Here is a 14,463-nt window from a genome sequence, read left to right as displayed (position 1 = left end):
TTTCTCTCGCTCCCTCCCTCTCAATTCAATGGGCTTTTTTTTGGCATGGGAAACACATTTTTATATTGCCAAAGCTTGTGAATAGAATTGATCACAGTTTGGCTTGTTGAAAGACTTCAGATCCTGTTTAAAAAGACTTAGTGCTGTACAATAGATTTAGTTCCAGCTTGTGAAATGTAATGGTCATAGTTTGGCATGTTAAAGGGCCTTAAAAACTAATTTAGTCCTTTCTGATTACTGTGGACTAGTGACCACATCCCATAAGTCCTTTCTGATCACTGTGGACTAGTGACCACATCCCATAAGTCCTTTCTGATCACTGTGGACTAGTGACCACATCCCATAAGTCCTTTCTGATCACTGTGGACTAGTGACCACATCCTATGTGACTAGTGACCACATCCTATGTGACTAGTGACCACATCCTATTAGACTAGTGACCACATCCTATTAGACTAGTGACCACATCCTATGTGACTAGTGACCACATCCTATTAGACTAGTGACCACGTCATATTAGACTAGTGACCACATCCTATTAGACTAGTGACCACGTCATATTAGACTAGTGACCACATCCTGAGACTAGTGACCACATCCTATTAGACTAGTGACCACATCCTATTAGACTAGTGACCACATCCTATTAGACTAGTGACCACATCCTATTAGACTAGTGACCACATCCTATTAGACTAGTGACCACGTCATATTAGACTAGTGACCACATCCTATTAGACTAGTGACCACATCCTATTAGACTAGTGACCACATCATATCCTATTAGATTAGTGACCACATCCTATGAGACTAGTGACCACATCCTATTAGACTAGTGACCACATCCTATTAGACTAGTGACCACGTCATATTAGACTAGTGACCACATCCTATTAGACTAGTGACCACATCATATTAGACTAGTGACCACATCCTATTAGACTAGTGACCACATCCTATTAGACTAGTCACCACATCATATTAGACTAGTGACCACATCCTATTAGACTAGTGACCACATCCTATTAGACTAGTGACCACATCCTATTAGACTAGTGACCACATCCTATTAGACTAGTGACCACATCATATTAGACTAGTGACCACATCCTATGAGACTAGTGACCACATCCTATTAGACTAGTGACCACATCCTATTAGACTAGTGACCACATCCTATTAGACTAGTGACCACATCCTATGAGACTAGTGACCACGTCATATTAGACTAGTGACCACATCCTATTAGACTAGTGACCACATCCTATTAGACTAGTGACCACATCCTATTAGACTAGTGACCACATCCTATTAGACTAGTGACCACATCATATTAGACTAGTGACCACGTCATATTAGACTAGTGACCACATCCTATTAGACTAGTGACCACATCCTATTAGACTAGTGACCACATCCTATGAGACTAGTGACCACGTCATATTAGACTAGTGACCACATCCTATTAGACTAGTGACCACATCCTATTAGACTAGTGACCACATCCTATTAGACTAGTGACCACATCCTATTAGACTAGTGACCACATCATATTAGACTAGTGACCACGTCATGTTAGACTAGTGACCACATCCTATTAGACTAGTGACCACATCCTATTAGACTAGTGACCACATCCTATTAGACTAGTGACCACATCCTATTAGACTAGTGACCACATCATATTAGACTAGTGACCACATCCTATTAGACTAGTGACTGGCATGTTGTAAAGGCATGGCTGGTTTGAGTGACTGAGTACTGGCATGTTGGAATACTACCTGTACAGACAGAGACAGAGAGAGAGACATAGACATAGAGAGAGAGAGCGACAGACAGACAGACATAGAGACATAGAAAGAGAGAGCGAGCGAGAGAGAGCACGACAGAGAGAGAGAGCGAGAGAGAGACTCACAAAGCGGCGTGGCTTTGCCCATAGCTGTAGTTTTGATTGCTGTACCTTCAGGGGACACACAACACCCCGGTTTCCAAGGCCGATGGTGGCTTGGTAATAATGGACAACAGCTGTGGTGTCCTGTGGTCCTAGTGCTCACACCTGGGTTCAAATAATATTTGAAATAATTTCAAATACTTTAGCCTGGCTTGATTGAGCTAGCCTAGCACAATGGGACCACTGCCCATCTGTCACTCTAGGCAGGTTAAAGCAAGCAAGTAAAGTATTTGAAAGATTTCTAATAGTATTTGAACCCAGGTCTGGCAGTAGTTATTTAAAGACTGATGACTGTACGTTCAGACATGCTCTGGTGAGCTTTCTGGAATCATACAATCTGAAGGGATGAGACTATATTATATTGTTTGGTTTTACTTAAACATGTACAGAACAAAACAACACAGACACAAGGACACAAACACCATAACAATTGACTCATTCCTTGGTGTTTTGTGTGGACTGAGGACCCATCGTTTAAAACATGTTGTTTTATCCACAGTGTGGTGAGGGCATTAGTGGAGGAGAGATGGCCATCTTTGCATCGCGGGCGGGTCCGGGGCCGTGCTGGCACCCAGCATGCTTTGCGTGCGCCACGTGTCAGGAGCTGCTGGTAGACCTTATCTACTTCCACCAGGATGGAAAGATCCACTGTGGACGACACCACGCTGAGCTGCTGAAACCACGATGCTCAGCCTGCGATGAGGTGAGATCACTGTGTGTGTGTGTGATCCATAACCTGTGATGAGGTTAACTCATTGCAGACATGAAACATTGAAGTGTTGGCTTGAAACAATAGCAGACTTTTTTTTTCAACATACAGTACAGTAGTTAGGCTTTAGTCAGTCTGCTCATTAAACACTGGAGATAGACAGTAGCCTACTGAAGCGATGTGACTGTCGTGTCTTTGGCTATGCCGGATTAAGTGATACGACATGCTATTCTATAAAATCCTTTCTCTGTAATTAAAATTACCTGATTGAGCTAATCAGGTAAATGTAATTAACTAGAAAATCGGGGCACCACAAAATAATATTTATAGAGCTGTTATCTTCCGAATAAACTCTTAAAGACTCTTAAATATTTTATATCAATAGCAGTCAATATTAATCCTATTTCAGTCTCATTTGAAAGTTGTAAATTCTTGGTTATCTTCACGAACCCTGGCTAACAAGTTGAATCAGCAATACAAAATTGGGTTTAATTATTTATTTACTAAATACCTAACTAATCACACAGAATTAAATATACACAGAAGGAGTCATACCTTGATTACAAATGATGTCATAAAGGAAAATGCCCCTTGCGGACGGAACAGATATGACAGCTGGTTACCCAAAGAAAAGGGGACCGGGTTTGAGTGAAAGAGCAGGAAGACTGAAGAACAAAGGGAGAAGCGATGTCTCTATCGGGCCGTAGGCAGCTACTCTATCGTAAAGACAGAATCTTATGCATTCTAAATTACCGCCCATTTGGAAAAGAAAAATGCAATAAATATTTACTCTGAGCTGCACTTCGGTAGGTAGGTGGTAGATGGAAGGACGTGTTGCCCAACAGAGTCCTTTGAAGAATGTTTCTGGTGGTAAATTGGATACGTTATGGTACCGTCGTTTTGTAGTAGATGGGATACTCTGTCTGTTCTTTCCTAGCCCACGTTTGCAGCTGCTGTTGCTAACTCAACGGCTAGGAGGTATCACTTCTGTAGTGAATAAGAGTTAAAAATTCATACCATTCGCAACCAAAGCTCACGCTGAGGTTGGCTTCGTTCTGTAGTTATTATCTGAACCCTTCTGACATCGGACCTTCATCCTAATGTACCCGGAACAGGAGGTTACATTTTCGTCAAGGGCTTTTATACAGTGGAGGGAGAAGGGTGTGTTTCATAGTTTATAGCCCATGTCTCTTTACAGGGGCGGGCCACTGATTGAGCAGAGCCCTAACCTTATGAAAACCCAAATCTCTCATTTGGAAGCTAAAATTGCATTTAATCTTTTCACCAATAATTTCATATTTAAACATTTAAATTGCACAACAATTCCATGTGAATCTGATAACTATAATGTGTAGACTTTCCACTGTATCGTTTATGTCATCCTATCATTGATGAGAATGTCTCAGATGACAACCGAACTGACATCATATTCATTAAGTACCAACGCATATGTTCAACTGGTTGGATTACCAAAATATGGTTCATTTCCCCCCACCTTCTGATGTTCCCAGAATCTCTGTTTAACAAAGGCTATTCAAGAGTCCCTCTATAGAGTCAAGAGAGAGGGAAGGGAGAAAGGTGTTCATGGTGGGGGGGGGGGGGGGGGGTCATAAACCTTACCCACAGGCCAACGTCATGACATGACCAATAAACTTATTGCACATTTAGTAACTGAAGTTGAATTCATCTTGTGTTTGTCTGTTTCCTAATTATTCTATAAGTAGCAGACAGTATTTAAACATGTCTGTTTATCCCCCCCCAGATTATTTTTTCTGATGAGTGCACGGAGGCCGAGGGGCGTCACTGGCACATGAAGCACTTTGCCTGTTTCGAGTGTGAGACGGTGCTCGGCGGTCAGCGATACATCATGAAAGATGGCCGCCCCTACTGCTGCGGCTGCTTCGAGTCTCTGTACGCAGAGTACTGTGAAGCCTGCGGGGAGAATATAGGTGAGTCAATATCTCTGGTTCATATGTGGTCAATCTATGCCTGATTACTGGAATAAATAAAGAGTTGTTGACATAATGTGTAGCCTGTTGCTGAAGCCTTTTAAAGATGTTGCTCTACATTCACCACCTCTTCCTCTCTTCCCTCCATTCCTCTCTCCCTCCCTTCTTGCCTCCACCAGGAGTGGACCATGCCCAGATGACCTACGAGGGTGTCCACTGGCACGCTACAGACACGTGTTTCTGCTGTGCCCAGTGTAAGAGCTCCCTGCTGGGCTGTCCCTTCCTTCCCAAGCAGGGCCGTATCTACTGCTCCAAGGCCTGCAGCCTGGGAGAGGACGTCTACGCCTCAGACTCCTCCGACTCGGTCTTCCAGTCCGCCGGCTCTCGTGAATCCCGCCAGAGTCACATGGGCAAGAGCAGCCACCCGGTGGCTGAACAGTGGAGGCAGTCCCAGCTCTTCAACCCGGTTGCAGTGGCTGACTATAACAAGACTCCTAGTCTATATGGAGATAGAGGGGACAGAGAAATGGATATTGTGGGTCAAAAGCTGTCCCACATGGGCTTCACTGAGGAGCACACCTGGAGGGGCCGAGAGGACGCTCCGGAGGATCCAGAAGAGTGGGCCGAACACGAGGACTACATGACACAGCTCCTGCTCAAGTTCGGGGACCGCGCCGGGGTGTTCCAGACGCAGCCTTCAGAGGAACCCGGCACCAGTAGGTCAGCCGAACCCTGGCTGAAGCCTGAGACTAAACCAGCCTCCACCACCACCAGTCCCACAAACCAGAGCCACCTGCCTGAGATGTACTGGGCCCAGTCCCAGGATGGGCTGGTCAGTAAGAAGCACCTGCCTGAGATGTACTGGGCACAGTCCCAAGACGGGCTTGGGGATTCGGCTTACGGAAGCCATCCGGGCCCTGCTAGTGCCAGAAAGATCCATGATCTGGAGCTGGACCAGGGGCTGATGGACCAGAGGGTTAGCGCTGGGGGAGCAGGGTTATGGATGCTGGACCCCAGGCAGTGGTGTGAAGACTCTCTGGAGTGTATCACAGACGAGCTGAGGAAGACTGAGCACAGTGTCGGAGACTCCATGGACTCTCTAGCCCTCTCTAACATCACTGGTAAGAGTTCATATCACATGTGCTTCTTTGTTCACTGTAAAACAGTGTTTGGTGAACTTCTGGTGAAAGTAGTCTGGTAAAGGCAGTCGGCGATCAGTTATTCATTCCAGTCTAATAATGGAGATTTACATGGAACAGGAAAAGATAGTATGAAAAGCCATTTAACAAAATAGCTACAGTAAATAACTACAGTAATTAGCTACAGTAAATAACTCTTGTTTTCCTGCTTCTGTCGAGTAACACAGCTTTATATTGTCCTGTCCTCCCAGGTGCGTCAGCGGATGGAGACAGTAAGGAGGGTCAGATCCTCTACTCTCTCCACAACCTGCTGGACCCAGAAGACTGTGAGAAGATGAGCCTCATGGGCACCCTCAACTCCTCCATGCTCCACCGCAGCACCAACTCTCTGGATCACCAGGAGGGGGCAGCAGACCAGGAGGAAGAGGAGGTGCGGAGGGGTGCGCAGAGGGTACAGGGCCCGGTGTCTTTGCCCCTCCCACCCCTCCCTCCTAAACAGGAGGTTCCACCACCTCACCTTCAGCTGCCAGTGTTGAGGAGGAGCAGGTCCCAGTCCACACGGCCACCTGGCCAGCAGATGGTCAAGTTCTCTGAGGACACGGTGGATAACGGGTCTTGCCAGAACCTGGCGGTGCGTCAGCCTCCTCAGAGTGAGAGGACGCGTCGGAGGGTGTACCACCACGAGGACCCCGAAAGGCCACACCGGCACCACCACGGCCGCCACCACAACCGTAGAACCCGCTCGGACAACGCTCTTAACCTCCTGCCTAAGGAACGGGTGCAGAGGCCCTACGAGGGACATGGTCTGAGTTCCCTTCAGGAACACCACGCGGCCCTCTTCAACCAACCTGGCCCTGGTGCTCACAGGCCACCAACCTATCCCCACACCACTTCAGACTACTCCCTCCAGGCTCGGGGTGACCGGGATCGCGACCGCTTCCTGGGTGGCCTGTACGCTGACGAGGAAGACTGGTGCTCCACCTGCTCCTCCTCTTCCTCAGACTCTGAGGAGGAAGGCTACTTCCTGGGGCAGCTCATTCCCCAGCCCAGGGTTCCTAGCAGGTATCAATACTACACTGAGGACTTCCCAACACGCGTTACGGCCATGTCGCCCAACGATTCACGGACTAAATCCAGAAAGAAGGGTCACAGAGGCAAGAACTGCATCATTTCATAATCTAGATGTACATTCTCTGTTTTACTTCCAGCACTAATCATTTGTGGACAGGTGAGACCAGTTCTTTGTAGTTGGACTTGCTGGACAAAACATTGTCCATATTATTGGACTTCTTATTATGGGTCATGTCTAAAACTCAAACCATGCCAGAAGACCTAAAAAAAAAAAGACATTTTCTCCTTTTCTTTTTATAAAATTCATCAAAAAACACTTTTTTTGTTTTTACATTGTATGATAAACCATTGAAAGTATTCCAGCAATACCATTGTGTGCATTAAATGGCAATTAATGCACTATTGTTATTGCTGACAGGGAAAGGAATAGTTAGTAAAGTAGACTTCTAGGGACTAACCAACATAATTATTTAATAGTACAAAATATGAATGTGTATATTAAGTTAAAATGTTAATACTGGTATTTTTATATCCCTGAGTTTTAACTAAGATTTTTCTGGTTTTGATGTAAACAAAGTTGGCGTAGGGAGGCGGGACAAGCTGTTGTCGTAGTAACAAGCAGAGCTATTTTGCACGCATCACTTGTCAACCAATCAAGGCTTTACAAAAAACAAACCAACTATTGCCAGAATACAAACCATCTGCTTACTCAAATCAAAATGCCATAATATCTGGTTTCTGGTAACAATTTACATGAAGTTGCTCTTAAACATCTCAACTTCAAAGTGATACCCTGAGTCTTCGCTGTATTCCAATGTTAATTCTCTAACACGCTTGTCCCTCAGGGTGTAAAATACAACGTAAAACCAACCTGTCCAGATTCAGTTACATTACAGTGCTCTTCTCCATACATGCCCTTTATACAGCGCAAGTCATTGTACCATGAATACTTAACTGTTATGTGATGTAAAGAAGCTTTTAATAAATATTCTTACCAAACGTTTCAGAAAATGTTTCAGTTTTTTGTATGTACTAGAATAACTGATTTGATAGCGTTTTTAGACATAGTAAATATTCAAATATACAATGCAAATAACTTGGTGTTTCAGCAGTGCACCGAAACCAAACACTGACCCACACAGTATCATCGGATGGCACCAAACCTGATACGTGAATGGTAGATACTACACCGTCTACTAGACCGTTTACATAATAAAAACCATCTTTATTATTGTTACACTCAAAAATCGTTTTAAACCACAAATCATCAAAGACGTGTCAGTTCCACATATAGAAAGTTGAGTTGAGCATCTGACGTTTAGAAAGTGTTTTTCTTCTTCTCCCAGCCAGAGAAAATTAGCACTGGTGGTGAATACAACACTGCCAGGAAACACAAAATGTAAATCACACTTAGCAGGCCAGTGCCATACTGGCTGAAGTAGAACATAGTCAGATTAACACATTTTCCATACAAAAGAAAAGCGAGAACATGAATATTCTCAGACCATACAAGACTTTACACAAGTAGCACAATCCTACTCCCAGGCAGTAGCACCAAAAGTCTTGCTTCAGCTGCAGCAATCTCAAATCAAAATGTACCTAGCAGGAAGAGTTCATAAAACAAGAACTGGACTCATACAATACCAGTCAAAAGTTTGGACACACCTACTCATTCCTGGGATTTTCTTTATTTTTGCCATTTTCTACATTGTAGAATAATAGCGAAGGCATCAAAACTATGAAATAACACATATGAAATCATGTAGTAACCAAAAAAAGTGTTACAAAAAATATATTTTATATTTGCAATTCTGACAGCTTTGCACTCTCTTGGCATTCCCTCAACCAGCTTCACGAGGTAGTCACCTGGAATGCATTTCAATTAACAGATGTGCCTTTGTTAGAAGTAAATTTTTATAATTTCTTTCCTTAATGCGTTTGAGCCAATCATTTGTGTTGTGACAAGGTAGGGGTGGTATACAGAAGATAGCCCTATTTGGTAAAATACCAAGTCCATAGTATGGCAAGAAGAGCTCAAATAAGCAAAGAGAAACGACTTTAAGACATGAAGGCCAGTCAATCCGGAAAACGTCAAGAACTTTTAAGAAGTTTCTTCAAGTGCAGTCGCAAAAACCATCAAGCACTATGATGAAACTGGCTCTCATGAGGACCACCACAGGAAAGGAAGACCCAGAGGTACCTCTGCTGCAGAGGATAAGTTCATTAGTTACCTGTCTCTCATGAGAACCGCCACAGGAAAGGAAGACCCAGAGGTACCTCTGCTGCAGAGGGTAGGTTAATTAGAGGTACCTCTGCTGCAGAGGGTAGGTTCATTAGTTTCCAGCCTCAGAAATAGCAGCCCAAATAAATGCTTCAAGAATCAGACACATCAACATCAACTGTTCAGAGGAGACTGTGTGAATCAGGCCTTCATGGTAGAATTGCTGCAAAGAAACCACTACTAAAGGATTCCAATAATAAGAAGAGACTTGCTTGGGCCAAAAAACACGAGCCATGGACATTAGACTGGTGGAAATCTGTCCTTTGGTCTGATGAGTCCAAATGTGAGATTTTTGGCTCCAACTGCCGTGTCGTTGTGAGACGCAGAGTAGATGAACGGATGATCTCCACGTGTGTGGTTCCCACCGTGAAGCATGGAGGAGGTGGTGTGATGGTGCTTTGTTGGTGACACTGTCTGCGATTTTAGAATTCAAGGCACACTTAACCAGCATGGCTACCACAGCATTCTGCTACGAATGCCATCCTATCTGCTTTGAGCTTAGTGGGACTATCATTTGTTTTTCAACAGGACAATGACCCAGCATACCTCCAGGCTCTGTAAAGACTATCTGACCAAGAAGGAGTGATGCAGTGCTGCATCAGATGACCTGGCCTCCACAATCACCCGACCTCTACCCAATTGAGATGGTTTGGGATGAGTACGAACGCAGAGTGAAGGAAAAGCAGCCAACAAGTGCTCAGCATATGTGGGAACTCCTTAAAGACTTTTGGAAAAGCATTCCAGGTGAAGCTGGTTGAGAGAATACCAAGAGTGTGCAAAGCTGTCATCAAGGCAAAGGGTGGCTACTTTGAAGATTCTCAAATATAAAATATATTTTTATTTGTTTAACACTTTCTTGGTTGCTACATGATTCCATATGTGTGTTATTTCATAGTGTTGATGTCTTCACTATTATTCGACAATGTAGAAAATGGTAAAAATAAAGAAAAACCCTTGAATGAGTAGGTGTGTCCAAACCTTTGACTGGTACTGTAGTAGCAGAGCATTGTTTGTGGTACCAGTGGATACTGAGCTATAACACGTCACACATCATCATTAGATTACCAGTTCAGTAAAAAACACTGATGACCAGTCCCTATGGTTACACTGGTTAACAACAGTTTTAAAATCAGTAAATCCCAGATGAACCTAAATTGACATACCAGTTCTACTTGTTAAGGACATTGTAGAACCAATACCCTCATCGGGTGGTGAGGAAGTAGCTGAACAGAACTTTGAACACTGTTTTTGACAACATTGACTAATTACTGCTGGACATTATCAGTACATATGGGTCACCTGGTGCACGTCTGGCCTGAAACCCAGAAAGATGGGAAAACATGGGGCCAATACTGCTCAAGATAGCCACAGTCTTAACACATGGCAGACCCCTGGGAGTCCTGCCCTCACTGTATGCCGGAGGCCCCAAAAAAAGACTGGACCTGATTGGCTCCCTTACAGTAAGATGGGACGCGATTGGCTGTCTGTCTCAGGTGGAGGGTTCCGGTTGCCGTACGACCTCAATCACCTGATCCAGATCGGTGATGAAGTGCTTGAGGTCGTCAAGGCAACGCTCCCTGATCTCTCCCAGGTTCTCTCGGAGTGGAGTCTGCAGCTGCTTCTCCAGATTGGCGTCCTTAGCAACCAGCATCTTCACTACCATGCCAAACGTCTCACAGTCCTGCCGGTACACCTGGAAAACAACACAACATCAGAAACAGGAGCCAATAATACTTCATTTTGGTCATTTAGCAGATGCTCTTATCCACAAGGAATTTCAGTCAGTGCAATCTAATACAACAATCACAATACAACATGATCAACAAGTAGTGAACATCAACTACAGAGCTGGAACAAATGAACAGTACTAGCTCTTCAGAGATTAGGAACATCAGTACTTCCTTGGAAAATGGGTCTGGTTTTAGAAACTATTTCCTGATGAGCCCAGAGCTAGCTCACGTCTACATGCTCGTTCAATAGCCCTGCGAAGGGAGAAGAGAACACTCTGGTGTGAACACACACTTCATTGTGTTAACACGTAGACACAGGTCTCCTGTCAGCACACACGCCTTCTTATTGGCTAGCCTGGCCCCGGAGCCAATAAAAACCCAGTAAAGTAGAGGAGTTGAGGCTCTAGGGCTTGTAACAGGTGTGAGGGGAACAATGAGAGGAGAGGTGTTAAAACCTTGATGAGAACTGCTGACCCCACACCTAGTCTTCAATGGCTCACACAGACCATACAGCAAATACACTGCGGATGTCATACAAGGTCAGCCCTAGTGCACAGTCTAATGATTTGATCAGAGGAGGATTTGTCTAGTTTATCTAAAATGAATTCAATCCAACATCAACATTTGGATTACAAGAGATGAATAAAAGAAGGCCTTAAATCTGTAATCTTTCCCGTCGCGATAAATCACAAATGGAAACATGCACTGACAAGGAAAGATTTAAATAATGGAGGGAAAACACCAAGAGAAGACACTGTTGAACTGTCATTAAGATGAAAAACAGTCCACCCCATTGCCCCAGGGTGACACCTGGAAAAGGTTCTCATCATAAACATGCAGAAGGAGAGAGAAAAGTGGAAAAGTGGCCTGTTTAGAATTGTGACCTTCTACAGACCAACATGGGAGCAGAGAACACATGCAGTCAAGATCATTATGGACATTCCAACATGGTCCACTCACTAGCCCTTGGTTACCACACCCTGACAGCTCTCCATGGCACACTGTGAGCTGTCTCAGACAGCATGGGGCTGTGCCGTCCAGAGTAGTTTAGCTTCCAGCTACAGTCCTTTTCCCAGGGCCTCTGAGTCTGCAGCTATAAGAGGTGAGTCACTGTCAAGGCCTTTAGGAAACAGACCTGTCACTCTATTTTCCCTTTCTCCCCTACTCGCTCTCTTATCTTGCTCTCTTTTTATGTCTCTCTCTCAATTCAATTCAAGGGCTTTATTGACATGGGAAACACATGTCAACGTTGCCAAAGCAAGTGAAATAGATAATAAAGAAAAGTGGAATTAACAAATAAATATACAGTAAACATTACACTCACAAAAGTTCCAAAATAATAGACATAAAATGTCTTATGTGAAAATAGTTATAGTACCGGGAAAATAAATAAACATAAATATGGGTTGTATTTACAATGGTGTTTGTTCTTCACTGGTTGCCCTTTTCTTGTGGAAACAGATGACAAATCTTGCTGCTGTGATGGCACACTGAGGTATTTCACCCAGTAGATATGGGAGTTTATCAAAAACATTTATTTCTATTGAATTCTTTGTGGATCTGTGTAATCATCTCTCTCTCCTACTGGCTCCTGTCCTGTGTGAACAGTGAGGTGAACTATCACTAATCTTCTCTCTCCTACTGGCTCCTGTCCTGTGTGAACAGTGAGGTGAACTACCACTAATCTTCTCTCTCCTACTGGCTCCTGTCCTGTGTGGACAGTGAGGTGAACTATCACTAATCTTCTCTCTCCTACTGGCTCCTGTCCTGTGTGAACAGTGAGGTGAACTATCACTAATCTTCTCTCTCCTACTGGCTCCTGTCCTGTGTGAACAGTGAGGTGAACTATCACTAATCTTCTCTCTCCTACTGGCTCCTGTCCTGTGTGAACAGTGAGGTGAACTACCACTAATCTTCTCTCTCCTACTGGCTCCTGTCCTGTGTGGACAGTGAGGTGAACTATCACTAATCTTCTCTCTCCTACTGGCTCCTGTCCTGTGTGAACAGTGAGGTGAACTATCACTAATCTTCTCTCTCCTACTGGCTCCTGTCCTGTGTGAACAGTGAGGTGAACTACCACTAATCTTCTCTCTCCTACTGGCTCCTGTCCTGTGTGAACAGTGAGGTGAACTACCACTAATCTTCTCTCTCCTACTGGCTCCTGTCCTGTGTGAACAGTGAGGTGAACTACCACTAATCTTCTCTCTCCTACTGGCTCCTGTCCTGTGTGAACAGTGAGGTGAACTACCACTAATCTTCTCTCTCCTACTGGCTCCTGTCCTGTGTGAACAGTGAGGTGAACTACCACTAATCTTCTCTCTCCTACTGGCTCCTGTCCTGTGTGAACAGTGAGGTGAACTACCACTAATCTTCTCTCTCCTACTGGCTCCTGTCCTGTGTGAACAGTGAGGTGAACTACCACTAATCTTCTCTCTCCTACTGGCTCCTGTCCTGTGTGAACAGTGAGGTGAACTATCACTAATCTTCTCTCTCCTACTGGCTCCTGTCCTGTGTGAACAGTGAGGTGAACTATCACTAATCTTCTCTCTCCTACTGGCTCCTGTCCTGTGTGAACAGTGAGGTGAACTACCACTAATCTTCTCTCTCCTACTGGCTCCTGTCCTGTGTGAACAGTGAGGTGAACTATCACTAATCTTCTCTCTCCTACTGGCTCCTGTCCTGTGTGAACAGTGAGGTGAACTATCACTAATCTTCTCTCTCCTACTGGCTCCTGTCCTGTGTGAACAGTGAGGTGAACTATCACTAATCTTCTCTCTCCTACTGGCTCCTGTCCTGTGTGAACAGTGAGGTGAACTACCACTAATCTTCTCTCTCCTACTGGCTCCTGTCCTGTGTGAACAGTGAGGTGAACTACCACTAATCTTCTCTCTCCTACTGGCTCCTGTCCTGTGTGAACAGTGAGGTGAACTACCACTAATCTTCTCTCTCCTACTGGCTCCTGTCCTGTGTGAACAGTGAGGTGAACTACCACTAATCTTCTCTCTCCTACTGGCTCCTGTCCTGTGTGAACAGTGAGGTGAACTACCACTAATCTTCTCTCTCCTACTGGCTCCTGTCCTGTGTGAACAGTGAGGTGAACTACCACTAATCTTCTCTCTCCTACTGGCTCCTGTCCTGTGTGAACAGTGAGGTGAACTATCACTAATCTTCTCTCTCCTACTGGCTCCTGTCCTGTGTGAACAGTGAGGTGAACTACCACTAATTTTCTCTCTCCTACTGGCTCCTGTCCTGTGTGAACAGTGAGGTGAACTATCACTAATCTTCTCTCTCCTACTGGCTCTTGTCCTGTGTGAACAGTGAGGTGAACTATCACTAATCTTCTCTCTCCTACTGGCTCCTGTCCTGTGTGAACAGTGAGGTGAACTATCACTAATTTTCTCTCTCCTACTGGCTCCTGTCCTGTGTGAACAGTGAGGTGAACTATCACTAATCTTCTCTCTCCTACTGGCTCCTGTCCTGTGTGAACAGTGAGGTGAACTACCACTAATCTTCTCTCTCCTACTGGCTCCTGTCCTGTGTGAACAGTGAGGTGAACTATCACTAATCTTCTCTCTCCTACTGGCTCCTGTCCTGTGTGAACAGTGAGGTGAACTATCACTAATCTTCTCTCTC

The 14,463-nt window shown here is 44.6% G+C and overlaps 2 protein-coding genes across 22 annotated transcripts in view; one reads left to right on the top strand and one right to left on the bottom strand.

Annotated features, from left to right (window-relative positions):
* Positions 1-7,818, top strand: part of LOC149972943 (prickle-like protein 1) — a 61,993-nt gene extending 54,175 nt beyond the window's left edge. For all 3 annotated transcript variants that reach the window (XM_090213460.1, XM_090213461.1, XM_090213459.1), the window contains exons 5-8: positions 2,451-2,654; positions 4,423-4,609; positions 4,789-5,730; positions 6,000-7,818. In XM_090213460.1, coding sequence (XP_090069586.1) covers positions 2,451-2,654; positions 4,423-4,609; positions 4,789-5,730; positions 6,000-6,925 — 2,259 coding nt within the window. In that variant the 3' untranslated portion in view covers positions 6,926-7,818. The remainder of the gene's footprint in view (positions 1-2,450; positions 2,655-4,422; positions 4,610-4,788; positions 5,731-5,999) is intronic.
* A 205-nt stretch (positions 7,819-8,023) lies between these two features.
* Positions 8,024-14,463, bottom strand: part of LOC110499695 (uncharacterized) — a 40,419-nt gene continuing 33,979 nt past the window's right edge. For 10 of the 19 annotated variants that reach the window (XM_090213466.1, XM_090213468.1, XM_090213471.1 and 7 more), the window contains exon 10: positions 8,024-10,793. In XM_090213466.1, the coding sequence (XP_090069592.1) occupies positions 10,590-10,793 (204 nt within the window). In that variant the 3' untranslated portion in view covers positions 8,024-10,589. The remainder of the gene's footprint in view (positions 10,794-14,463) is intronic. The other 9 variants (XR_016490098.1, XR_016490101.1, XR_016490102.1 and 6 more) reach the window with 1 other exon arrangement.

This window comes from Oncorhynchus mykiss, chromosome 21, assembly GCF_057628025.1.
Source record: "Oncorhynchus mykiss isolate SJ-2025 chromosome 21, ASM5762802v1, whole genome shotgun sequence".
Lineage (NCBI taxonomy): Eukaryota > Metazoa > Chordata > Actinopteri > Salmoniformes > Salmonidae > Oncorhynchus > Oncorhynchus mykiss.
This window is presented reverse-complemented; position numbering and strand designations above follow the sequence as displayed.